Source organism: Chiloscyllium plagiosum, unplaced genomic scaffold, assembly GCF_037043375.1.
Source record: "Chiloscyllium plagiosum isolate Xiang-an unplaced genomic scaffold, Cpla_swu_hap1 HiC_scaffold_10, whole genome shotgun sequence".
NCBI lineage: Eukaryota > Metazoa > Chordata > Chondrichthyes > Orectolobiformes > Hemiscylliidae > Chiloscyllium > Chiloscyllium plagiosum.
Window position 1 is genome coordinate 83,043,892 of NW_028270148.1, and position 26,585 is coordinate 83,070,476.

The window sequence follows — 26,585 nt, forward strand, 5'->3', positions numbered from 1 at the left end:
AGTTTGCAGATGACATGAAGATTGGTGGAGTAGCAGAAAGCATAGGGGACTGTCAAAGAATACAGGAGGATATAGATAAACTGGAGAGTTGGGCGGAAAAGTGGCAGATGGTGTTCAATCCAGACAAATGTGAGGTGATACATTTAGGCAGGACTAATTCTAGAGCAAATTATATAATGAACGGAAGAGCCTTGGGAAAAGTTGATGGGCAGAGAGATCTGGGAGTGCAGGTCCACTGTACCCTGAAGGTTGCTGCACAGGTGGATAGAGTGGTCAAGAAAGCATATAGTATGCTTGCCTTCATCGGACGGGGTATTGAGTATAAGAGCTGGCAAGTCATGTTAACATTGTACAAGACATTGGTTCGGCCGCATTTAGAATACTGTGTACAGTTCTGGTCTCCACATTACCAAAAGGATGTGGACGCTTTGAAGAGGGTGCAGACAAGGTTTACGAGGACGTTGCCTGGTATGGAAGGTGCTAGCTATGAAGAGAGGTTGAGTAGGTAAGGTTTATTTTCATTAAAAAAAAGGAGATGGAGGGGGGACCTGATTGAGGTTTATAAAATCATGAAGGGTATAGACAGGGTGGATAGAGACAAGCTTTTTCCCAGGGTGAAGGATTCAAGAACAAGAGGTCACGCTTTCAAGTTGAGAGGTAGAAAGTTTAAGGGGGATACACATGACAAGTACTTCACACAGAGGGTGGTGGGCGTCTGGAACGCATTGCCAGCAGAAGTGGTTGAGGCAGGCACGGTAGATTCATTTAAGATGCTTCTGGATAAATGCATGAGTAGGTGGGGAGCAGAGGGATACAGATGCTTAGGAATTGACCAACAGGTTTAGACAAGTAAATTTGGATCAGCTCAGGCTTGGAGGGCCGAAGGGCCTGTTCCTGGGCTGTAAATTTTCTTTGTTCTAGATTATACATAATCATATTCAGCTGGAACATTGCTGACAATATCCATGGGTAAATATAGAAGTAGTACTTGCTTTCATTGAATCCCCAGATCAACTCCATAAAGTCTTTCTGGCGACCTGATTACAAACAAAAATGTCTGATAATTACCATTTTTCACATTTAAAATGAAATTCAAACCTGCATTGAACGCTTTATTTCCTCTTCTTTCTTCCTCTCCTCCTCCTCTAGTTTTCTCTTCAACTCCATTTCAGCTTTCCTAGTGAAAGCAGAACAGGAAGGTGACTAAGTCAAACGTTTTAAACACAATAATGTTGTGCTATTGAGAGAACAACAGGAGTAGCATCATAATAAATAAAAATGACATGAAATTCTGCTGGGAATACGTATTGTTGATGAGCTTCACACAAGAGTCTACTTTTAGGTATCTCGCAACAAAATCAGTTGCAGAATTTTTGTTTGTTGTTTCACTTTTTAAGAAATGTCCTCCATATATCGACTAAATTTAAAAAAAAACACTGAATAGATCAGTATTTGTGGAACCAATGGTCACACACCCTTCTAATAGTACAAATCAAGTCAGTGTTTGATTTTCCTTTAACCTTACCAATAATACAAAATATATCCTATAATTATTGGCATATCCAGTGCTAACTTAACATGAATTCTTCTTTGAATGGACCTCAGGTATCTGATTGAAAGATTAAATCTGCACTGAATGCCTCATGTCCATAAGTCTCTGATTTTGACAGTATTCAGTTTACTGATGGCTTAGATTACCATTGTTGAACATGTCAACAATGTCCCATGTTACCACTGATCAGAAACTCAACTGGACTAACAATATAAATAATGGCAATAAATAAGATCTTTGTAAAAGGAAATTCGTGTTGCAGCAGCACTAACTGTAGTTGGACAGAATAGAGAACTTCCAATGCAATTACCTCCCTGGGAGTAGCACTAGTAGGTACATCCACATACTGAATCAGAAAAACTTTGTACACACTTAACAAATTTCTCTCCATCTCAACCTTTAACACTATGGCAGTCCCAGTCGATGTTTGGAAAGTTAAAATCCCCTACCATAAACACCCTATTATTCTTACAGATAACTGAGATCTCCTTACAAGTTTGTTTCTCAATTTTCCTCTGATTATTAGGGGGTCTATAATACAATCCCAATAAGGTGATCATCCCTTTCTTATTTCTCAGTTCCACCCAAAGTTCCCTGGTTGTATTTCCAGGAATATCCTCCCTCAGCACAGCTGTAGTGCTATCCCTGATCAAAAATGCCACTCCCCCTCTTCTCTTGCCTCCCTTTCTATCCTTCCTGTAGCATTTGTATCCGGAACATTAAGCTGCCAGTCCTATCCATCCCTGAGCCATGTTTCTGTAATTGCTATGATATCCTAGTCCCATGTTCCTAACCATGCCCTGAGTTCATCTGCTTTCCCTGTTAGGCCCCTTGCACTGAGATAAATGCAGTTTAATTTATTAGTCCTACCTTGTCCCTGCCTGCCCTGACTATTTGACTTACCTTTGTTCTCAACTGTACCAGTCTCAGATTGATCTCTTTCCTCACTATCTCCCTGGATCCCACCCCCCCACTTTACTAGTTTAAATCCTCCTGAGCAGCTCTGTCAAATCTCCCTGCCAGTCAATTAGTCCCTTTCCCATTTAGGTGCGATCCGTCCTTCTTGTACAGGTCACTCCTACCCCAAAAGAGATTCCAATGATCCAAAAATGCCAATCCTTCTCCCATACACCAGCTCCTCAGCCATGCATTCATCTGCTCTTTCCTCCTATTCCTGCCCTCATTAGCTCGTAGCACTGGAAGTAATCCAGATAAAACTACCCTCGAGGACCTCCTTTTTAAATTCCTGCCTAACTCTGATCTCCCTTCAGAATCTCAACCTCTTCCCTTCCTATATTGTTGGTTCAAATGTGGACAATGACCTCCTGATGGCCCCGCACCCCTTGAGAACATTCTGCACCCTCTCCGAGACATCCTTGATCCTGGCACCAGGGAAGCAACACCATTCTGATTTTTCACTGCTGGCCACAGAAACGTCTGTCTGTACCTCAAACTAGAGAGTCCCCTAACACAATCGATCGCTTAGAACCCAATGTACCTCTCATTACATTACAGCCAGTCTCAATATCAGGAACTTGGCTGTTCATGCTACGTTCCAGAGAATCCATCACCCCTCCAAAATTTTCCAAATTACCATACTTGTTTGAAGTGGGGATAGCCACAGAACTAGCTGCCTACCTCTCTTACCTTTCTTGGAGTTAATCCACTATGTGATTGTATCTGAGACATCCCCCCCCACCCCCACCCCACCCTTCCTATAACTGCCATCCATCTATTCTCCTTGCTCTTATAAATTTCTCATTGTCTCTCCAACTGCTCCATTCGATCAGATAGGATTCATAACGACATTTATTGCAGATATAATCCTCAGTAACCTGTAAACTCTCTCTATACTCCATATCTGACAACAAGAGCATATTACTCTACTAAAGACTTCTTTGCTTCTTTGAATCTATAGACCTGGAAAATAGCACTGTCTTATTCCTCTACAAAACACTACTCCAGGTTAAATTAAGACTTATGGCTTATATTTTAAGTTTAATCAAGAGACATAGCTCAATAAACATATAATCAAGGAAGAACCCACTCGACTCACTACTGCAGACTTACTGTAAGGCCACACAAAATCTACTTATCTGTTTCTGTGCTATGACCTCTCCTAAATACCTTCTCTCAAAAGCTGTGCAAGTGGCTTTAAGTCCTTGAAATCCTGGAATATGTCTCAAACTGTCATAAAAGGGGTATGGTTTCAGAAGTGATCAACTTCACTGCTAGCTACATGGGCTCCTTGGCTAAGCGAGACTGCTTCAGCTGAGAAAGCTTCTGGTCTGTAAGTGTTTATGGGAGCTCCCCCAATGGTGAGTATTTTTGGACAGTTGTGACCAGTTGGAGTCAGAAATAAGGTCCTGATCCTGGCTGGAAGATCTGGACCAATATATTTACAACGGGTGGTCATAGCCTGGGAAATCCATAGCGAGTAACTCACCTCCAGTCCGTTCACCATCTACAAGGCATAAGTCAGTATGATGGAATATTCTACATTTGCCTAGATGAGTACAACTTCCCCAATACATGAACGTTTCAACTCCAACACCAGCCAGGACAATGTCACTAGATAGTAATCCAGAACTCCAGGTTATGGTCTAAGGACATGGATTCAAAACCAAGGCAAATGGTGAAATTTGAAATGAGTAAGAATCTTGAATAAAAAGCTGGCCTTGCAAAAACAATATAACCACAGTCAATCATCATAAAAACTAATCTCATTCACTAAGGTTTAGGGAACAAAATATGTCATTCTTATATGATCATCCGATGTGTGACTCCTGATAGACAACATGTTTGACATTTAACTGCCTTCTGGGCAATTAAGAATGGCAATAAGTGCTGGGCCAGCTAGCTACACCCAAATGAACAATTTTTTAAAAAAAAAACTCTTGAAGAACAAGAGTGGAATAATAGGTACAACGCCACCAGCAGGTTCTCAGGCAAACACCACGTAAAGTTGAATTACATAACGTAGAACAGTATGGCACAGCATAGGCTCTTAGGCCCTCGAAGTTATGCCGACCTTTTATCCTACACTAAAATCAAACTAACCTACGTGCACTATATTTTACTATCATCCATTTACTATCCAAGAGTCGCTTAGATGTCCCTAATACATCTGACTATACAGAGACTGGTAGATGTGTGGATTGCACTGTTAGCAGTGGTGGTAAAGGATCTACCTCCGACATCATCACTAAACCTTCCTCTAATCACCTTGAAATTAAGCCCCCTCATCATAGCCATTTCCGCCGTGGGAAAAAAGTCTCTAGCTATTCACTCTAATTATGCCTCTCATTAGCTTGTACACCACCATCAAGTAATCTGTCATCCTCCTTTGCTCCAATGAGAAAAGCCCAAGCTCACCTAAGCTTTCTTTATAAGACATACCCTCCAATCCAGGCAGCATCCTGGTAAATCTCCTCTGCACTCTCTCTAAAGTTTCCACATCCTTCCTATAATGAGGCGACCAGAACTGAAAACAACATTGCAAGTGTGGTCTAACCAGGGCTTTATAGAGCTGCAGCATAACCTCGCGGCACTTAAACTCAATGCCCCATTAGTGAAACTCAACACACCATATGCCTTCATACTCATGGATTCCAGGGTGAAGTAGCTAGATGGATAGAGAACTGGCTGGGCAGCAGACGAGAGAGTAGTTGTGGAAGGGAGTTTCTCAAAATGGACACGTGTGACAAGTAGTGTTTCCACAGGGATCCGTTTTGGGACACTATTGTTTGCGATATACGCAAGTGATCTGGAGGAAGATATAGGTGGCCGAATTAGCAAGTTTGTAGATGACACTAAAATTGGTGGAGTAGCAGATAGTGAAGGGAACTGTTGGAGAATGCAGCAAAATATAGATAGATTGGAGAGTTGGGCAGAAAAATGGCAGATAGAGTTCAATACCGGTAAATGCGAGATGATGGAGTTTTGAAGATGCAATTCAAGAGTGAGCTACATGGCAAACATAAAAGTCCTGGGGAAAATTGATGTAGAAAGATCTGGGTATTCAGGTCCATTGTACCCTGAAGGTGGCAATGCAGATTGATACAGTGTTCAAGGCGGCATATGCAAGCTTTCCCTTGCCAGATGGGGTATTGACTACATGAGTTGGCAGGTCATGTTACAGTTGTATAGCACTTGGGTTTTGCCACATTTGGAATACTGTGTACAGTTCTGATCACCACATTATCAAAAGTATCTGAATGTTTTGGAGAGGGTGCAGAGGAGGTTCATCACAATGCTTCCCTGTATGGAGGGCACTAGCAATGAACAGAGATTGAGTAGATTAGGATTATTTTCATTAGAAAGATGGAGGTTTAGGGGGGATCTGATTGAGGTCTACAAAATCATGACTGGTATAGACAGGTTGGATAGCAAGCAGCCCCCCCCCCCCCGCCCCCCCACCCCCCACTCCCTACAGAGTGGGAGACTTAATTACTAGGGGTCATGAGTTCAAAGTGAGGGGAAAAGTTTAAGGAGATATGCATGGTAAGTTCTTTATGCAGAGGGTGATGGATGCTTGGAACACGTTGCCAGGGGAGATGGTAGAGGTGGGCACAATTGAGTCATTTAAGAGGCATCTAGACAGATACATGAATGGGCAGGGAGCAGAGGGATACAGGTCCTTAGAAAATAGGTAACAAGTTTAGATAGTGGATCTGGATTGGCACAGGCTTAGAGGGCCAAAGGGCCTGTTCCTATGCTGTAATTTTCTTTGTTCTTTAACAACACTAACAACTTGGGTGGCAACTTTGAGGATCTATGGACATGGATCCCAAGATTCCTCTGTTTACCTTCACTGTCAAGAATCCTGCCTTTAACCCTGTATTCTGCATTCAAATTTGACCTTCCAAAATGAATCAGTTTACACTTTTCTAGGTTGAACTCCATCTACCACTTATGAGCCCAGCTCTGCATCCTGTCAATGTCCCAGTGCAATCTACAACAGCCCTCCACACTCTGCACAACTCAGCAAACTTGCTAACCCACCATTCCACTTCCTCATCCAAGTCAGTTATAAAAATCACAGAAGCAGAGGTCCCATAACAGACCCCTGCAGAACACTACTGGTTACCGAGCTCCAGACTGAATACTTTCCACCTACTACTACCTTATGTCCTCTACGGCCAGCCAATTCTATATCCAAACAGCCAAATTTCCCTGTATCCCATGCATCTTTACTTTCTGAACGGGCCTACCATGGAGAATCTTATCAAATGCCTTGCTAAAATCTATACATACATCCACTGCTCTACCTTCAACAATGTGTTTTCTCACATCCTCAAAGAATTCAATAAGGTTTGTGAGACATGGTCTGCCCCTCTCAAAGCCATGCTGCCCATCTCTAATCAAACTACGCTTTCCCATAAATCCTGTGTCTCAGAATCCTCTCCAATAACTAGCTCACCACAGGTGTGATATCGACTGATCTCTAATTCCCAGGATTATCCCTATTCCCTTTCTTGAAAAAGCGAACAACATCTTCATTTACAAATCATCTGTGACAATCACTCCAGTGGACAGTGATGACACAAAGGTTGTTGCCAAAGGCACAGCAATCTCTTCCTTCACTTCCCATGGTAACCTTGGATACACCCCATCTGGCCCAGGGGATTTATGTTCTTTCAGAACTCTATCAACACTCACATTGACTTGGACCCGATTTACCACCCCCTGAGAAAAAGAACAGGAAATGACATCACCACAGGAAATGACATCACCAACCCAAAGAAATCCAAACAAAAAAATAGAAAGCAGACATCAGCCGCAATGCTTCGTCTGGAGGTCACTGAAGATGTTACCTAGCATGGTGACAAAATCTCTGAAAATGAACCTCTAGCTCCATGAGTAAACCGACATCCAGAACCTCAACCTGATCTACAAATCTTCTCAAAACTCGAAAGAATCTGTTCCCAATTTATGCTCGACTGTTCCTGTCTAATAGCATTGTAATTCCCCTTCCTCCAATTAAGTACTTTCCCATACTGTCTGCTCCTATCCCTCTCCATGACTATAGTAAAGGTCAGGGAGTTGTGATCACTATCACGGAAATGCTCTCCCACCGAGAGATCGGACATCTGATTTGGTTCGTTGCCAAGCACCAAAACCTCTCTAGTCAGCCTATCTACACAAGAGTCAGGAATCCTTCCTGGACACACCTGACAAAATCTTCTCAATTCAAACTATTTGCACTAAGAATGTTCCAATCAATATTAGAGAAATTAAAGTCCGCCATGAGAACCACCCAGTTACATCTGCACCTTTCCAAAATCTGCCTCCAATCTGCTCCTTTGTGTCTCTGTTTCTAGTGGGGAGTTTATAGAAAACTCAATAAGGTGACTGCTCTTTTCCTGTTTCTGACTTCCACCTATACTGACTCTGGATAAACCCTCATTAATGACTTCCCTTTCTGCAGCTGTGATACTATCCCTGACTAGCACCGCTACTTCCCCACTTCTTTTACCTCCTTCCCTATTCCTTTTGAACCATCTAAACACTGGAACATCCAACAACCATTCCTGCCAGTGATATCAAAGTCTCCATAATGGCCACAACATTGTATCTCCAAGTACTAATCTATGCTTTAAGTTCATAACTCTCATTCCTGACTCTTCTTGCATTAAAATAGACACACTTCAACCTATCACACTTACTGCAACTTTGCGCTATCCACTATCTATCCTTCCTCACAGACACTATGTACGCAGTATCTGCCTGTTCACCAGCTACCCCATCTTCTGATCCATAGCTCTGGTTCCCATTCCCCTGCCAAACCAGTTTAAACCCTCCCCAAGAGATGTAGCAAGCCTCCCACACAGGATATTGGTACCCCTCCAGTTCAGGTACAACCCGTCCTCCTTGTACTGATCCCATCTTCCCCAGGTATCCCAATGACTTACATATCTGAAGCCCTCCCTTCTACACCAGCTCTGTAGCCACGTGTTCATCTGCACTGGCCCTCTGTTCCTAGCCTCGCTAGCTCGTGGCCAGTAGCAATCCGGAGATTACTACTTTGCTCATCCTGCCTTTTAGCTTCCAACCTAACTCTCTATATTCACTTTTCACGTCCTCATCCCTTTCCCTGGCTATGTCATGCATCACGACTTCTGGTTGCTCACCCTCCCCCTTAAGAATCCTGCAGACTTAATCCGAGACATCCCTGACCCTGGCACCCAGGAGGTAACATACCATCCGGGAGACTCATTTGGGACCACAGAACCTCCTGCTTGCTCCTCTAACCATTGAATCTCCTAACACTATTGCTCTCCCATTCTCCATCCTTCCCTTCGAAGCCCCAGAGCCAGGCTCAGTGGCAGAGACCTGGCTGCTGTGACTCTCCCCTGGTAGGTTGTCTCCAACAGTATCCAAAGTGGTAAAATTATTATTGATGGGAACGGCCACAGGGGATCTCTGCACTGCCTGCCTATTCTCTTTCCCTCTCCAGACAGACAGACAGACAGTCACCTTTATCCTCTAACTTAGATGTGACTACTTCCCTATCACCCCCTCAGCCTCCCAAATGATCTGAATTTCATCCAGCTCCAGTTCCCTAACGCGCTCTGTGACGAGTTGGAGTTAGATTAGATTAGATTACTTTACAGTGTGGAAACAGGCCCTTCGGCCCAACAAGTCCACACCGACCCGCCGAAGCGCAACCCACCCATACCCCTACATTTACCCCTTACCTAACACTACGGACAATTTAGCATGGCCAATTCACCTCACCTGCACATCTTTGGACTGTGGGAGGAAACCGGAGCACCCGGAGGAAACCCACGCAGACACGGGGAGAATGTGCAAACTCCACACAGTCAGTCGCCTGAGGCGGGAATTGAACCCGGGTCTCTGGCGCTGTGAGGCAGCAGTGCTAACCACTGTGCCACCGTGCCGCCCATTGAATATAGGAGGTTCTGTGGTCCCAAATGAGTCTCCCGGATGGTATGTTACCTCCTGGGTGCCAGGGTCAGGGATGTCTCGGATTAAGTCTGCAGGATTCTTAAGGGGGAGGGTGAGCAACCAGAAGTCGTGATGCATGACATAGCCAGGGAAAGGGATGAGGACCTGAAAAGTGAATATAGAGAGTTAGGTGCACTTCTCGCAGGTGAAGTCAGCAGGGACACTAGTGGTGACCCTTACCTCCCATATCCTGCAAGAGGAGCATGCAACTGCCCTAGCTTCCATCCCCTCTGCTCTAAATTACCAAAAACAAAAGACACTCATTGTTCTTTCACAGTTTCTGGACTAAAATCCTAGAACTTCTTTTCAAACAGCACTGTGAAAAACAGCAACTCAATACCAAAGGCAAACAGGGTTGGGCAAAAAATTCTTACATTGCCAAGAATACATAAAAATATTAAGAAAGAGAGGTAGAACCCAAATTTATTACAGCGTAGTGACTCAACAAGCTACAAATACAAAATAAAACTGCAGATATTGAAAATCAGAAAAACAAAAACAGAAATTGCTGGGAAAACTCAGCAGGTCGAGCAGATTCAATGGAGAGAAAGCAGATTAACATTTTGAGTCCAGAGACCCTTCTTCAGAACAGAAGGGTCACTGGACTCTAAGGCGACAAGTACTTCCTAGAGCAGGTTAAATGCAGAACAGACGTCTGCAGCTCCTGCTCAAAACAGGAGTTTCATTGAGAGCTGGGAGGATTCTCTTGGCCCCACATTCCACATAAGCACCTCCCCTTATTATCCTAATAAGACTGATTATTTTTCCTCAGAATTTCCTCAGTTTTGTTTTGTACAGTGACATCGGCACAGTTTAAAACAGCTGCATGTGTGTGCTAGTACAACGCACATGCTTGCAGTCAGACTTACAAGCGACGTTCTTCCTCCTCTTGCTTGCGTCGACGCTCCTCCTCCTCACGCCGTTTCTGTTCTCGCTCCATTTCCTCCTGGATGACTTGCAGTCGCTCAGCTTCCTCCTCCTCTTGTTTCTTCTTCTGCAGTGTGCTGAGAAGTTGTTCTGATCGTTTGACTAGGTTAACATACTCCTGATCAATTTGATCTCTGGTCATTGCAACGTTCTGTGGAAAGTAAAGAGAACAAGAGACAGACTGAAGTAATTGCATTTACTCACGTAATGTTCAGATCAGATACCCAAGCACAGATACCATTAATTCAGAGTTGGGTGGCTACAAGTCTAGAATATCCATCTTCTTAAGACCCTGATACCCTTTTCTTGTTATTCTTTAACAAATCACTTCTATGAAAATGGTCAAAGTTCTGTAGACATTGAAGCGACTGAGGAAAGCAAAAAGGAGCAAGAAAAACCTGAAATTTTCCATGAAATACAAAGGCAGACAAATACCAGGCTGTGGTGTGGTCTGCACCCCCCCCCCCAACACACATTTGTTTTGATATTACTCGGTGGCAAAGGAAGGAAGTTTGATGTATTCCCATAATCCAAAAGCATTCCAGCAGTCACTGAGACCAGGATCACTTGGGCAACGTGCAGACATACTAACAGCACTGGAACAGCTGAGGTCAGTGGAAAAAAAATTAAGGGTAAGAAACACACACTTGTCTACAGAGTTTAACATTATAGAATGGAGGAAGACAAGGCCTATTACAGACAAACATTGGTTGATTCAGTCCAATTTAACGATCAGATTTCTAAAGAAAATTCTCTGAGCCATTGGGTCAGCTCAAATATACTTGTTTATATAAAGGAGGGGAGTGCAGAGTTGAAGGGTAGGTGAGGAGGAACTAACTGAACAACACTGCCCTTATAATATTCACTCTCAATACATCTGTTTCGATTTGGTTACATCCTTAGCTTGCATACAAGCTTTACCAGGATTACTGCACAGTAGATCCTCAATCCATATGACAAAAATGCATATACTCTGACAGGCCATCCTCTCCTTTCAGTACTGAGAGTACTAAAACAACATATAGACCATTTAGAAGTTCTTTTCAAGCAGATTTATTCCATCACTTACCTTAATTTTAATCACAAGAGCATTAATTGATGAATCCAGATCCTGGACTTGTTTACTCATCTCAGCCTTGCCCTCCCTCAGGGCCTTCACCACCTCAGTCATTCTATTCACTCGCTGCTTGAGTGATTTCACCTTCACCAGGCCATCAATGCTGTAGGCAAGAAAACTCAATTATAAATCAACAAAAATATTCCCAATGCTAGCTTGAACAGCACATTCATGAGCTCCAAAACAAGTGGAATTAAAAGAGAACTTGAACAGGAGGTAGACTTGAATAGAATTCTGGAGACTAAGATGTAATGAAACAGGGCCCAAAAGCAACAGCAATGTGCTGAGTCATTTATACAGCTAATTTCTCACCAAGGCAAAACACGTATTATGTAAGATGTAATGATAATGATTGTAACATGACCATAAAGCACATTGGATAACAACACACTGAAGAACAAACTTCTTCTAACTGTTGCCTTGTTAATTGAAGACCTGGGTTGCAACTAAAAGGCAGTGACATACTATTATTCATGAGCTTTAAAGGAAGTTATGTTTACCTTTATAACTACAATGTTTTGCTTTTCTTTTTAATACTTTCCTTTGGGCATGTCACTAAGAGGAACTGCTGATAGATTTACAAACAATTCCATCACAGTCAGCAGCTATGAGGAGACCAGGGCAATTGACCCAAATTACTCCTAAAACTACTTAGAAAATGAACTAACACCAGCAGCACTTACCGCGGTTTATATTTTCTCTTGCATAACCACATGCGGACAGTTTTCTGCATCTTAATGCAAGAAACAGCTCGGTACTTCATCTTGTTCTTCACTGCAGAAATAAATTACGTAAACAGCTATCAACATACTCTGCATACACAGACCATTTGCAGACCTCCATCTTTGTTCTAGATGGGTGGGTTGGTATTTCAATAAAAGGGTTGTCAGGGTATGAATGTAGGAGAAGAGGGGAGGCTAGTTGGGAAAACGGGTGAATGAGAAGTGAATCAAGGAGAGGGGTCGAGAAGTGGAGCTGCTGTCTAAGTTGGGCGATGGATGTTGGGAAATGGGGCTTCTGACTTAGTGATCAAGTCCCGGAGTCAAGCTTACTCGTTGGCATATTTCTTCCAAAGTATGCATGCTCCAATACACAAGCTCCTTAATCACTTTAATGGTAACTTAGAAATATAGACATATTTAGAATATTATTTAGAATAATTTACAAAAAAAACACAATTAGATGAGTAGTTAAAAAAGAAACTGTTTGTAAGGCTACACAAAAAGCAACTCAATCGAAATTAGGGTACATGAAACAATTTCAACTACCAGTAGCCTAGATGCTCCAGCACAGGATTAGTCCTAGAGAGATCAAATAGTGATCAGTGTGAAAAAAATGGTAAAATATTCCAATGATACAGTAAGTGACCTGCGATTCCAAGTTTCAAAAAAGGTACTTAGCCAAGTTAGGAATACTCATTTATGTGCCCAAATTGCCTATGTTTGTTTACGCACCATTAATATTCCTTGCCTCACTGTAGAATTGTGAAAAAATGAACTGCAATATAATGTTTTGAGGAAGAGAGAAAAGTTGTTGATGCTGAGAAATTACTGAAACTTCCTTGATTCTTACAAACCATAAAGAATTTAGATTGAGACTCAAGTCAGATGTATAATGGAACAAGTTCCACAACTTGCCTGGGAACATGTAGCTACAGCATATTTCAACCAGCTTCAAAAAAAAAATCATAGAATTCCGATAGTGTGGAAGTAGGCAGTTCTGCCCATCCCGACCCTTTGGAGGAAACCCCCGCCACCCTATCCCTGTAACCCTGCATTCCCCATGGCTAATCTACCTAGCCTACCCATTCCCGGACACTGTGGACAGTTTAGCATGGCAAATTCATCTAATCTGCAAATCTTTGTACTGTGGGAGGAAATTCACACAGAGAGAAAATGCAAACTCCACATAGACAGTCACTTGAGGGTGGAGTCAAACCTAGGTCCCTGGTACTGTGAGGCAGCAGCGCTAACCATCAAGCCACTATGCTGCCTATAAGCTTGATACCATTCAGGACAGAATAGTACACTTAATCAGCACCCTAACAATCACTTTGAAAATGTTCACTCCATCCATCACCACACATCAAAGCTGCCATAGTTAAGCAGCTCTCAACTCATGATCTCTAAACTAAAAGAGGAGATGTGTAATGAATACAATTATCTTTAAGTCACATCACTGGGGCTCGAACACACTGAGGCAGATTTGTGGAGCTCCCTACCTGGTAGCACTGTACAGCATCTAATATTGCAGTGGTTTGAAAAAAAAACAAACTACCATCTTCAAGGATAAATAGGGATAGGGTTTAAATGCCTTTTTTCCAGGAACACCAACATCCTCAATGATCTATTTCACATATACTCTATGGATTATTGCTCATAACAACATCTAAATAAACAAATTTTACATGTACTGCGAATGTGGTGTGGAGAAATATTGACAAAAAAAGGATCCACAAAGAGCATGACCATTACACTTCAACTTACATTTAATGACAGACAGTGCACACCATTGAATCTTCTTCCAACGGCTGCAAATAAGCCAGTGATTCACACGTGACATCAACACTGATAGATGCTCTGGGTCAGACTTCATGATCTGATCAAACTCTGCAAACTGAACAACAAACAATTCAGATAAAAGCAGTTGCAGGAGCTGTCAAACAGGACTGCGATTTGATGAAGGGTTCGCAATCTTTCAAATGACTGTGCTCCATCAAGTGATCTTTCATTTTGACTCTAATTGATCTGCATTGCAGTGACATTATATTATTTCTATTAGTACCTCCCTAATGCAGATCACGAGAATTCAATAAACCTTTAATCAAAGTGAAAGGAAGATTTAGGAGATATTTATACAATAGAATCATTAAATTGAACAACACAAAGCAGCCATTTTACCCACTAAGTCAGCGCTTGTAAAGAATTATCGAATTAAATGCATATACTGGATCTGTCCCCATTAACTCCAAATCATTATTTCTACAAAATTTCTTAGTTACTTTAGAATTTGCTTTCATGCCCCTTCCACTTCATATATTGCCGATCATCATAACTTGCCGTGTAAAAAGCACTCTTACCAATCAACTTTACTTTCAGTCAAAGAAAAGATTCATAAACTAATTTGTGTACAAAACAGTAGTTCTACATAGTTTAAAACCCTCCTAAAATGTGGTCAAGCTAGCATGGGCCCTGGAGACTCCAAAAAAATAATACTAGTGTTCAAGACAGCATTTTCTTATTCGTTCATTGAATTCGCACACTGCTAGGAAGGTCATTATTGCAAATTGCCCATTGAAGGCTAATGTCAAGACGAGAGTGGCGCTGGAAAAGCACAGTAGGTCAGGCAGCATCCGAGGAACAGCAAAATCAACATTTCGGACAAAAGCCCTTCTCTCGAACCCCTATGGTCCACGTGTCATAGGCATAACCACTGCACTCACTACAGAAATCCCAGCCTCTGACCTATTCTTGTATCCACAATACTTAGAAGGCTGATCATCTCTTATTGGAGATGATCACTGTATGGCACTTGTGAGATACACAAGTCCAAATATTGTCCAAGGCCAGGTAGATGGACATGGACTGCTTCAATATCTGAGCATTTCTGAATGGAACACCAGAGGTTATAACCTAGTTTCAAACATTTTCTAATTTTCAAAAAACCTGACAATCGGACCTCAATGCATACTGTCCCCATTTTGCATTGATACTGTTGTGTACTAGGATATCTTGCATATTCCCTTCAACCGGTAAAACAGTACTCACTTTGTCATGTCCTTTACTCTGGGATCAGATAGGAAACACATGATGCTGAACTAATGACAGTTCCGAAGATGACCATCTTACTAACAATGCAATATTCCAGAATAACTCTATTTCTCCTCCGCTGATCTCCTTTGTGTGTTCCTCTTCCAATTGGTGCCTTTAAGGTGTCATCATTTCCAACAGTCTCCAATGCAAAGTACGGTTTGAGTGTGACGCACATTCTAAAGGGAATCTTGTACTCCCTACATATCCAGATCAGCCATCTAATCATACTCTAAATACACTCTGCCTGTAAAATAACCACTTCCTCAGTTCAACTCAATTTCATTGTGTTCCTTCCAGCGTATTATCCTCCTCTTGTCTCAATTTAAAAAAAATTTGATTTTTGAATTCGGTGTCCTGAAGCAGGAAACAGATTTCTAAGTATTCATTAAATGTTGAGTTTCATTACCTTGCCAGGTCTGAAAAAGACTTTGGTTAGACCAAACTTGTAATCATTCTCATTGAGACCCAAAGCTTTGAACAGTGCCTGGAAAAGCAAAAAAGAACAAAATCAAACGCAAGAACGCGTTACTATTTAAATAACTATTTCTCCTTGATGTTGCATTGTTCTTATTCCCGGATTGGGGTTCTCTCTATTCAACTTGGCTTTTCAAATGAAAAATCCAGAAGGTTTGCTAAAAGTCAAATTTGTTTAGAATGTATTTACATTAATATCTAATAATTTTCACAGGTTTTTATTTCTTGTCCTCAAAAAAATCCCAAAGCACTTCACAAAACGAATTGCTTTTGAAGTGTAATCTCTTACATAGAGAACTACAGTAGCCAATTGGCCACGGTGAGCTCATAAGCAGCAATGAGATAAATGAACAATTAGTCAAGTTTTGAAAGATGTTGGTCAAGGGATAAAATGTTGGCTGAGATACTGGGATAATGTCCTTGCTCTTTGCAAATTGTATCACAGGATCTTTTACATCCATATAAATAAGCAGAGGAAGTCTTGATTTAACATGTCTTCTGAAAAGACAACATCTCTAACAGCGCTCCGCTGAACTGCTTAAATTTATTGTAGATTACCAGCTCAACTTCCTCGAGAGGAACTTGACCTCAGCCCACTGTTTCAGTAAGGCTCGATTGCATATAAACCAATAAGACATACAGAATTGTCCAACTCTGTATATACTAAAAAGGGAAAGACATCATACAAGTTATTATACCTATCCGAAGTACCCTTGCCACCACTGCACATACTTAGGCAAAAAGTAGTTGCGGTCTCGGCAAAAAGACATGGGAATGGAGCCCAGCCCAACTTGCCCAATAAACATTCACACAACTGTATACTCAAGTGAGCAGCATCTAGAGCTCTGGTAGATTTGCTTCCCCCCACCTGTCAATTCATGCAGTCCAAGGGCACCGTCACACCCTTATCAATTGCACAACTGAAACAATGTAATTTATTCAGATGAATTAATGCCTCCATAACTTTTAATCTCCAGTCATGCAATGAGATCTCCTACTAAGGCATTTGGCAGGATGTTCATTTATGAAACTTATTGAAAGAACGTTGAAGTTTTAGTCTAGACAGTACCTTACAGAAGAGCCTGGGGTCCAGCCTGCAGAGCTTCGGAGGCATGTATTTCTGGTACATATTGTAAAGTTCGTGGAATGGAGCCCGTGATGGAAATCCACCCTGCATGAGATCTAGCACAGACACCATACCTACAGAACAATAAAACAATACAACTCACATTTCTGATCTTTTAGTCAATGTAGAAAAAGGTGCAAGCCCACCTCAATGCAAAAATATTCCTTGGCTCATTTTATTGTGTATTTCTGAATGTCAAAAGTGCCAAATCATAGAATGAATCAAATAACCAGGTTAAATTTGTTACGTTGTGTGATGAAACGATCAGTAAAAAAAGGATAACGTTGAACTTTTTTGCCTCTTGGAGTGTAATTGTGGATGAAAGGCCTAAGAAAATTGTCATAGTAGGGCAGGAGGACAATAGCATTGGAATTAATTTGTGGGCTATGTTTGAAAGCTTGTAGAAGGAGTGATGGGGTTGTGGCATGGGGACATGGACTGTGGCATTTTTGATAAACTTATGTTTGCACAGAAGGTAGCAAGCCAGGTCAGAGAGTGAGAAAAGCTACACTTGAAGTAGGGGAGGAGGGCTTTCGTGGCAAAGGCAGGCGATGTCATAGAAGAGGAGAAAGTTAGGACTGCAGATGCTGGAGATCAGAGCTGAAAATGTGTTGCTGGAAAAGCGCAGCAGGTCAGACAGCATCCAGGGAACAGGAGAATTGACGTTAACGTCGATTCTCCTGTTCCTTGGATGCTGCCTGACCTGCTGCTCTTTTCCAATAACACATTTTCAGCTCAGATGTCATAGAACCAGTCTGTCAAGGATATGATGTGCAAGGAGGATGCCTATCTTGGATGACAAGGCATGATTTGGTGCAAAGACAGAAGTAGATGCCAGCTAGAACTAAAACTGGTTTTGTTTCTCCAACATGAAGTTGAAGGAAATTGTGGTTCACTGATGTCTTTACAATCAGTAAAAAAAAACTGCAGCTGATAGCCAAAGATACTGAGTTAATGGAGCAGTCTAAAAGGGGTAATATCCAAGGATCATGAACATAAAATCCCTACAGTACAGAATGAGGCCTTTTGGCCCATCGAGTCTGCACCAACCCTCCAAAGAGCATCCCACCCAGATCAACCCCCTCACCACAACCCATTGACCATGGTGAACTCACCTAACCTGCACGTCTTTGTACTGGGGGAGGAAACTGGAGCACCTGGCAGAAACCCATGCAGACTACAGAGAGAAGATGGCAAGTCCACACAGACAGACAGTCACCCACCCAATTAAAAACAAGAAATGCTGGAGATCGCAGGTCAGACAGCATCCATAGTTTTGAGTCCAGGTGACACTTCTTCAGAGCTGAAGAGAAATGTGGAGGGGGGGCAACATTTATGGAGTAGTGGGAGTGGGAGATTGGAGAGCTGGGGTGAGGATAGGTGTTGATAGTTCAGATTAAGTAATTGGAATGAAAGAATGGCAGAACAATGGTGCATCTAGAGTCAGCGGGGGGGGGGGGGGGGGGAAGCGGTGTGACAGAGAAAGTAACAAGTGAAGCTTAAAGAAAGGGAAGGAATGGGTTCACTATTTGAAGATGTTGAACTCAATACTAAGCCCAGTAGATTGTAAACTGCCTGGTTTGATGATGAGATGTTGCTCCTCCAGTTTGCGTTGTCATTCACTGGAGCAGTGCTGCATACTAAGGACAGACAAGTGGGCATGCGAGCAGGACACTGTGTTAAAACGACCTGCAATGGGAAGGTCAGGGTCCTGCTTGCACATGGAGATGCTCTGCATTTGGTTTCTCCAAGGTAGAGTCGGCCACATTGGGTGCAATGAATACGATACCCAAGATTGGAGGTGGTACAGGTGAAATACTGCTTCACCTGGAAAGACTGTTTTGGCTCTTAGATGGTGAGCAGGGAGGAGAAGGGGCAGGTATTGCACCTTTTGAGCTTACATGGGAAGGTGGTGTGAGAGGCAGGGGCTAGTGTTGGTGATCGAGGAATGGACTAGGGTGTCCCGAAAGGCTGATCCCTGCAAAAAGCAGATGGGAGAGTGAGGGGAAGATGTGTTTGATCGTGGCATTCTGTTGGAGTTGTCTGAAATGACGGAGAATTATCCTTTAAATGCGGAGGCTGGTTGGGTAAAAAGGGGGTTCCAACCATGCTATTGGGAGTGATGGGAAAGGGCAAGGGTGGAAGGATAGGTGATAGGTCAGATGCAGGTGAGGGCCCTGTCTACCACAGTGGGCGGGAAAATCCGGTTATGGAAGAAGGAAGCCATGTCAGTCGTGCTGTTTTGGAAGGTGGCATCATTTGAACAGATACGACATAGGCAAAGAAACTGGGAGAATGGGATGGAATCCTTAAAGGACGTGGGTTGGGAAGAGCTGCAGTGAAGGCAGCTATGGGAGTCAGTGGCTTTGTAGTGGATGGCTGTGGATAGTTTATTTGCTGAAGTAGAAACAGGTTGCTCCAGGAAAGGAAGGGAATGGTCAGAAATGGACGATGTGAAAGTTATAGAGTGGTGGAAATTGTCACCAAAGACTGGAATCAAGCCCAGCACAGTAAGGCAGTAGAGCTAACAACTGTGCCACCATGCCACCCAATAGGATATATCTGGAATTTGATCAGATGCTTCTATGGTATGTTTTTTACGTTACTCCCTTAGATAAACATATCATTTGTGCACAGACATTGGGGAAACAATAATATGGTTATTTATTTGAACATTATTCAAATTTGTTTTTACCAGAAGCCAAGAACAGTGGATTCAGATTGCCTAACAATGCCTTAATCATATCCTGTTGAGCTGGATAATGATGGATCGTAGCTTAAAATATACTCCTTTATAGGTGTATATCACAGCAATGTAATTAAATGATGAAGAGTAGGAGAAAAGATGGAACTTGGCATATTCCAAAGTAATCATGTGAGAAGAGAAACTGGGATGATTAGGGATTTGACCAGGAATGGATTGAAGAAGAAAATGGAAGCCTTCCTGGATAATTAGGAACATAGCAAAAGCTTGATAAATGTTTGAGCTCAAATGGGAGAGAATGTTATATGCAAGGGGTTGTTTAGTTGGCCATCAGAAAGAACAACTTCGCACTTAATTCAGTTTGTTGATATTATAAAATACAATCTGAAGGCATGCCGAGAATATATTAACGGAAAAAGAATTCTCACCTGAACACTGAAGTTGAGACAAAATTTGTGCTCCTTCAAACTGATGACTTGTCATTTTGAGATTAGGTTTGATGCACCGAATAAAGCTGGATCCCTAACAGAAAACAGGTAGTTGAGTGACATATTTTGCATCAAAATTCAATCTAGTGAAAGTATTTCTCACTTAACCCTTCATAATTTCCATTAACAGATTCAGGATAAATCATTTTCCAGTTCTCATCCCACTGTACTGCTACCATTGCATATTTGCTGATTAATACACAGTACCCCTGAGTGCTTAGTCTGCATATGATTCATTTCTAATCCCAAGTAAACCAGAAAAGGGTTGGTCAAAAAATCATGGGTGTTTTCCAATATGGAGCTGGAGTAAAGCAAAATGGGAATCACCCTGTGCAGCTTATATGAACCTTCTCCTGGTTACTAATGGAGCAGAGGACCTGAGAGGTGGTTACCTGATCATTGTCTTGACCAAAGGGAAGCATAAACAAATCCATGGTAATAAAACAATTAAATGTGTTTTCTGTGTATCAACAACATGCTAACTGCCTTATTCTGTCATGTCCCCCAGATATAAACTGTGGTTAGTGATTGACTCAGCAACCAAGAGTGCAGAGACGTGTGGGTTTAAATTCTATACAGAGACTAGATTACAATCCAGTGTTATAAATGAGGAAGCACAAACATGTCAAAGATATTGTCTGTTGCATAAAATATTAAGCTAAAGCTAAAAATATTCATCCTCAGGTGAATACAAAAGGTCCCTTTGGCATGCTCAAAATGGAGCCAAGTAGTTCACTGATAATCCTACTTAATCAGCTACATCAAATTGATTGGCTTGTTATCACACAGCAGGTCAGGCAGCATCCAAGGAGCTGGAGAATCGACGTTTCGGGTATGAGCCCTTCTTCAGGAATGATTCCTGAAGGGCTCATGCCTGAAACGTCGATTCTCCTGCTCCTTGGATGCTGCCTGACCTGCTGCGCTTTTCCAGCAACACATTTTCAGCTCTGATCTCCAGCATCTGCAGCCCTCACTTTCTACTGGCTTGTTATCACATCTTGTTTTGGTGTTCTTGTGCAAACTGACTGTTGCATTACATACTTTGTAACAGTGACTAAAATTCAAAAGCACTTCATTGGCGTGAAGCATGAGATCATGAATGGCTATATTAATGAAATTGAATTTTATCTTTACATCTGGAAGTTCACAGGAAAGCACTGTTCTCTCAATTTAGAGATAGCACCCATTCATAAATTATAGGACTGTAACAGTTAAATATAGTAATTACTCACTGTGCTGCGTAACTTGTCAAGCAACAGATTCAACTGAGTCTTGAGGGGGTGAGATAGAGAAAAAGTAAACAAACTTTAATTATTTGCATTTTGTGTTTGAACTTAAGCAAACCCACAAGTGAAATCTCTGCACGAGAGATTTTGTTGATAACTGAGCATTGCATTTTGTTTTTTAAACATGACTAGCAAAACATTATATAATGTGGAAGAACAATTTTCTGCATGCATTTAATGAGCAGTACATTAGTGAGAAAAACCCAAATATTCACAAAATTCTAGGAGCAGCAAAAAAGCTTAATGCGATGCAACTTTAAAAATATTGATAAAATGTTGATATGGTGGAGGTAATAGTGGAGCATGCAGCCAAACATCCTCCAAGTCATGAAGCGCGAATGAAATGATTCCTAGTAGAAACCATGCATGGCACGGCCTAACATTAACTTAAATCCTTTCCACATCCAGCGCCCAAGTTGGCTGACGTTGACAAGGTGGCCGAAACAAAGCTTTTAATTCCTCCTCCTCACCATCCCATTACCCATCACTCCAAAAATAAACAGAAGGAAGTAACAAAACCTAAGTATAATAGGAGCTAGCCCCTTCCTCAGTCCATTGGCTAATACACAGCATCGTATTGTAATGAGCCATGCAGAGCAAAAAGCTCCCACACTCAATCTTGTTGCCCATGCTGCACAATGGGAGCACTGCAATCACCTCAATTTGCCTGGTTGTGTGGCCAGAGCTAGGACATCATTTAGGTTTCTCTCTGCTCAGTGGCTCCTGTTGAAAAGGTGCACATTTCAAGAATGAGTCAGGCAGTATTAGTTGTGGGTACACTGATCCCAACAGTTCACTGGCCATCACTGTCCAAGATACATTTTAAAAAAAAACACTTAACTGCCAAGGCTTGAGGAACGCTCTCTCTTAGATTGGACAATGACAGAGTTAAGATCAAAATCAAGAGTGAAAATTTAAAAATTCATTTCATAACTTTCTATCCCAGGCAGTGCTGCTTTGTTGCAGTCAACTTCAAAGAAATGGTGCCTGCACTGAAAATGAACATGCTAATGTTTAGCTGTGAATACTAACAAGTCAAATACTGAATTAAACAGTGTCAAATGGTGCAGTATCATTTGTGAGAACGATCACACATCCTTTTTCAAGACGAGATGAAAGTTCCTATTTGGGAACTGGGAGCAAGGTTAGGTTAATGGCATGAAATGAAATTATTTTTAAAATGCCCATTTGCTACATGGAATCCCTGCTGTATCCAACAGGAGAGATGCACAGAATCAACAAGCCAATTTTATTACTGATGGTCCAAAAATCTGCACTGTGATTAGCTGCCAATTTTGCAAAGCTGAAGTGTCCTCAGAATTGAATGGGGATAAATTTAATTGTGGCCAATGACTGGGGCATTTTGTCTTTTTTTTAAAAAAAAAGACCCAAAAAGGTAGTTGGGACCATTCATAAAAAGTAAAACGGATACATAAGGTTTGTGAGGGCAACCGTCAGACATATGGCAACTAAATAAAAAACCGTCATTATAAACTTCTACCGATCTAGATTCCTAACATGTCTCAGGATCAATCTCGTGCTAAAAAGGGTTAAAATGCAATTTTAAGCAACCAGCCAATACGAATGAAGTCAGTGCTCTAAGCAGGTGCTTTACTGGTGTGCGGTTGCTTGAGTAAAGATTTACCTGCTGTCCCTGGCTGTTGTCTATTTTTTCATTTCCCAACCTCCCTACAGTTTTCTTTACTCTCATCCTGAACTGGAGCATCTCACATCAAGTCACTGCCTGAGGAAAAGGAGCAAGAAAAAAGATAGAGAAGACAGACCTGAAAGTTGCCATCACTAAAGAAGAGAGGAGATTAGAAGAAAGCATCAGAAATTGAGGCAATGGACAATGGAAAGAATGTGAACATTATAAATATCACCTTAGAGCTGTCAACATCAATTCACATTTTCTCTTCCCTCAAGTCAATTATCCTCAAAGAATGTATAAAAAAAGAGGTCAGAAAACCCATCTTACATTGTAGTAGTAGTTGGTATTTTTGTTCTCCAAAATACAATTTAGTTGGACTTTTTTTTCCCCTCATTAGACATTTGCTGCCTTTGTATTTAGTGATGTACATTCCATTATCTATCTGGAATAGGTTTACATATGGCTCCACAAATTCAGATTATAGAAAAACAAAAAGTAAGTTTCTGAAAGACATTTTGTAAATCTCAGTTGAAAAGATTGGGAGAGTAGAAATATTGACAAGAAAGCAGTTAGAGAAAAATTACTTGAAACATCATAGATGAATAAGACAGAGATCAACATGAGATTTGAACACATAGGTGGCCCAAGGGTTATGTAGCAGGGATTATTTATTCCACTGGCATCAGGTAATTAGAAACCTGAAGAGAAAGTAAGGTTAAAGGAAGAAAGACACAGTATTTACACAGAACTAAGCTATGGCTCACATTTGGTTGAGGAAATCCTTGGTCTGTCTGATGCTTTTCCCACTCAGTAGCTTGTCCCCAAAGACACCCCCTCCTCCAGAGGAGTCTGTTTGACTGCACCAGCTGCTGTGTTCACCTCACCACCTGGATATCATGGCACCACTACTCTGGCTGCCCTCCTCCCACTATTGTTACCAGTAGCTTGGGATCAATTACATACTTCCCTACTTGAGACTTTCCACTTTGCCATCTATACATAACGCAGAGCGTATGTTTGCAAAGCAGTTGCACGGTTAACAGATTCAATACCATATGATGGCTAGAATGTCTCTGTCCACATTAATGGCTGCATTCTCATCACGCATCGCCAATCTGAGTAAATGATATGGGTTGGGTGATATGCAGCATTTGCTCGAGATCTTCTCAGCCTCCTATCTGTAATGATATCATCTGCTCTCTGCGATGGACTACCCATGCTGGGTTATTGGTTGTCAAGTCTCTAGAAGTCACATATTTGATGACGTCTTTTTCCATCTTCCAGGAGATCATCCCTGCACTGTTCTTCAAGTCATAATTAGACCTTCATCCACAGGATACACCCAATGGATTCACAACACACAGGTCAGTTCCAGATTCCTCATTATTTGACTCCACTTCACTCAAGCCATCACATACCAACATTCCAGGATCTATACCACTGAGTGAGCTGCTCATCTCCACATCATCCATTAGGTTCCTGGCCATAGGCAACTCCCTTTCCTGAGCATCATTTTCTGAGGCTGCCTTCCAGCTGTGAGTTCACTAATTTTTTTTATGGTAACCTGTGTCCAGCCACTTGATGACTGTGGAATTTATGATTCCACACGTTCCGCATCTTACTCTAAGCCCTGATATTTAATTTTCAGAGGCATACCTTTGCACCAGTTGGAAGCTCAGTTCTGCTAGCCAAGTCATCAGACAATATTTTTCTTCTCAGTGCTTCACTTTATCCTTTTAGATGCCATCCAAAATGCTTGCTGTGATGCTTACTATTCACTTGTTCAGCTGACCATCCCCATCAGAAACAGTGGTGAACCCAAGCATTTTATCTATGGGAAGAGCAAACCCAAAGAAGAGGTGACATGGAAAATAATCTGTGGATTAGTGCAGGGTGCTATTATAGGCCAAAACCAGCTAGCTACAGAGAATACAAAATGTCTCTTTTATTTACTCTCATGTGGCATGATGAGCAGATGGTTATGCAGAGTACGGTTAAGTCAGTTGTCAAATGACCCCGAGTGACAGATCGTGGTGCAACTCTAGGTGATGCTTTAGACCTGCTTCAAAGCTTCTGTAGGATCTTGCTGTCCAAGTTATGTTCTTGATCATTGTGAATCCAACGTGGAGGTTGCTCCAGGAAGCGAGAAAGGAGGTAGTTAAGCCGCTGGCGAAGATCTTTGCTTCCTCACTCTCCACGGGAATCATACCGGAAGATTGGAAGGGGGGACAATGTTGTTCCTCTTTTCAAGAAGGGGATTAGGGAAATCCCTGGTAATTACAGACCAGTCAGTCTTATGTCTGTGGTCAGCAAGTTTTTGGAAAGAATTCTGAGGGATAGGATTTATGACTATTTGGAAAAGCATAGTGTGATTAAAGGCAGTCAGCATGGCTTTGAGAGGGGCAAGTTATGCCTCACAAATCTTAGAGTTCTTTGAGGAGGTGACGAGACAAGTCGACGAAGGTTGAGCAGTAGATGTGGTGTTTATTGACTTCAGCAAGGCATTTGTTAAGATTCCCCATGGTAGACACATTCATAAAGTCAGGACGTATGGGACACAGGGAGATTTGGCTGTCTGGATTCAGAATTGGTTGGCTGTCAGAAGGCAGGGAGTGGTTGTAGATGTGTTCTTCCTGGAGGTCAGTAGTGAGTGGTGTCCATCCGGGCTTGGTTCTTGCACCTCTGCACTTCGTAGTTTTTATAAATCACTTGGACGAGGAGGTTGCCGATGATACAAAGGTTGGAGGTGCTGTTGATAGTATCAAGGGCTATTGCAGCGCAACATAGACAGGATGCAGAGCTGGGCTAAGAAATGGCAGATGGAGTTCAACTTGGATAAATGCGAAGTGTTGCATTTCGAACTTGAATGCTGAATATAGGATTAAAGTCAGAATTCTTGGCAGTGTGGAGGAACAGAGGGATCTGGGTGTGCAAGTACATAGATCTCTCAAATTTGCCACCCAAGTGGATAGGGTTGTTAAGGCTGCATATGGCATTTTGGCTCTCATTAACAGGGGGATTGAGTTTAAGAGCTGCGAGGTTTTGCTGCAGCTCTACGAGACCCTGGTGAGGCCACACTTGAATATTGTGTCCACGTCTGGTCACTCTATTATAGGAAAGATATTGAGGCTTTGGAGAGGGTGCAGAGGTGGTATAACAGGATGCTGCCTGGACTGGAAGGCTTGTCTTACGAAGAGAGGTTGACTAAGCCCAGACTTTTCTCTGTGGAGAAAAGGAGGAAGAGAGGTGACCTGATCAAGGTATACAAGGTAATGAGAGGCACGGATAGAGTCAATAGGAAGAGACTTTTCCCCAGGGTAGGATTGACTGGCACGAGAGGTCATCATTTTAAGATGTTAAGAGGAAGGTATAGAGGAGACGTTGGAGGTAGGTTCTTTACGCAGAGAGTTGTGAATGCATGGAATACATTGTCAACAGTCGTGGTGGAAGCAGAGTCCTTAGGGGCATTTAAGCGAC

The 26,585-nt window shown here is 42.0% G+C and overlaps 1 protein-coding gene across 6 annotated transcripts in view; it reads right to left on the bottom strand.

Moving 5' to 3' along the window:
* LOC122552951 (unconventional myosin-VI) overlaps positions 1–26,585 on the bottom strand; it is a 276,023-nt gene that overhangs the window by 32,757 nt on the left and 216,681 nt on the right. For all 6 annotated transcript variants that reach the window (XM_043696239.2, XM_087991501.1, XM_087991500.1 and 3 more), the window contains 9 exons: positions 21,404–21,442; positions 20,112–20,205; positions 16,923–17,053; positions 15,786–15,863; positions 14,054–14,183; positions 12,251–12,341; positions 11,520–11,670; positions 10,393–10,601; positions 1,099–1,177 (listed from right to left, as the gene is read on the bottom strand). In XM_043696239.2, coding sequence (XP_043552174.2) covers positions 1,099–1,177; positions 10,393–10,601; positions 11,520–11,670; positions 12,251–12,341; positions 14,054–14,183; positions 15,786–15,863; positions 16,923–17,053; positions 20,112–20,205; positions 21,404–21,442 — 1,002 coding nt within the window. The remainder of the gene's footprint in view (positions 1–1,098; positions 1,178–10,392; positions 10,602–11,519; positions 11,671–12,250; positions 12,342–14,053; positions 14,184–15,785; positions 15,864–16,922; positions 17,054–20,111; positions 20,206–21,403; positions 21,443–26,585) is intronic.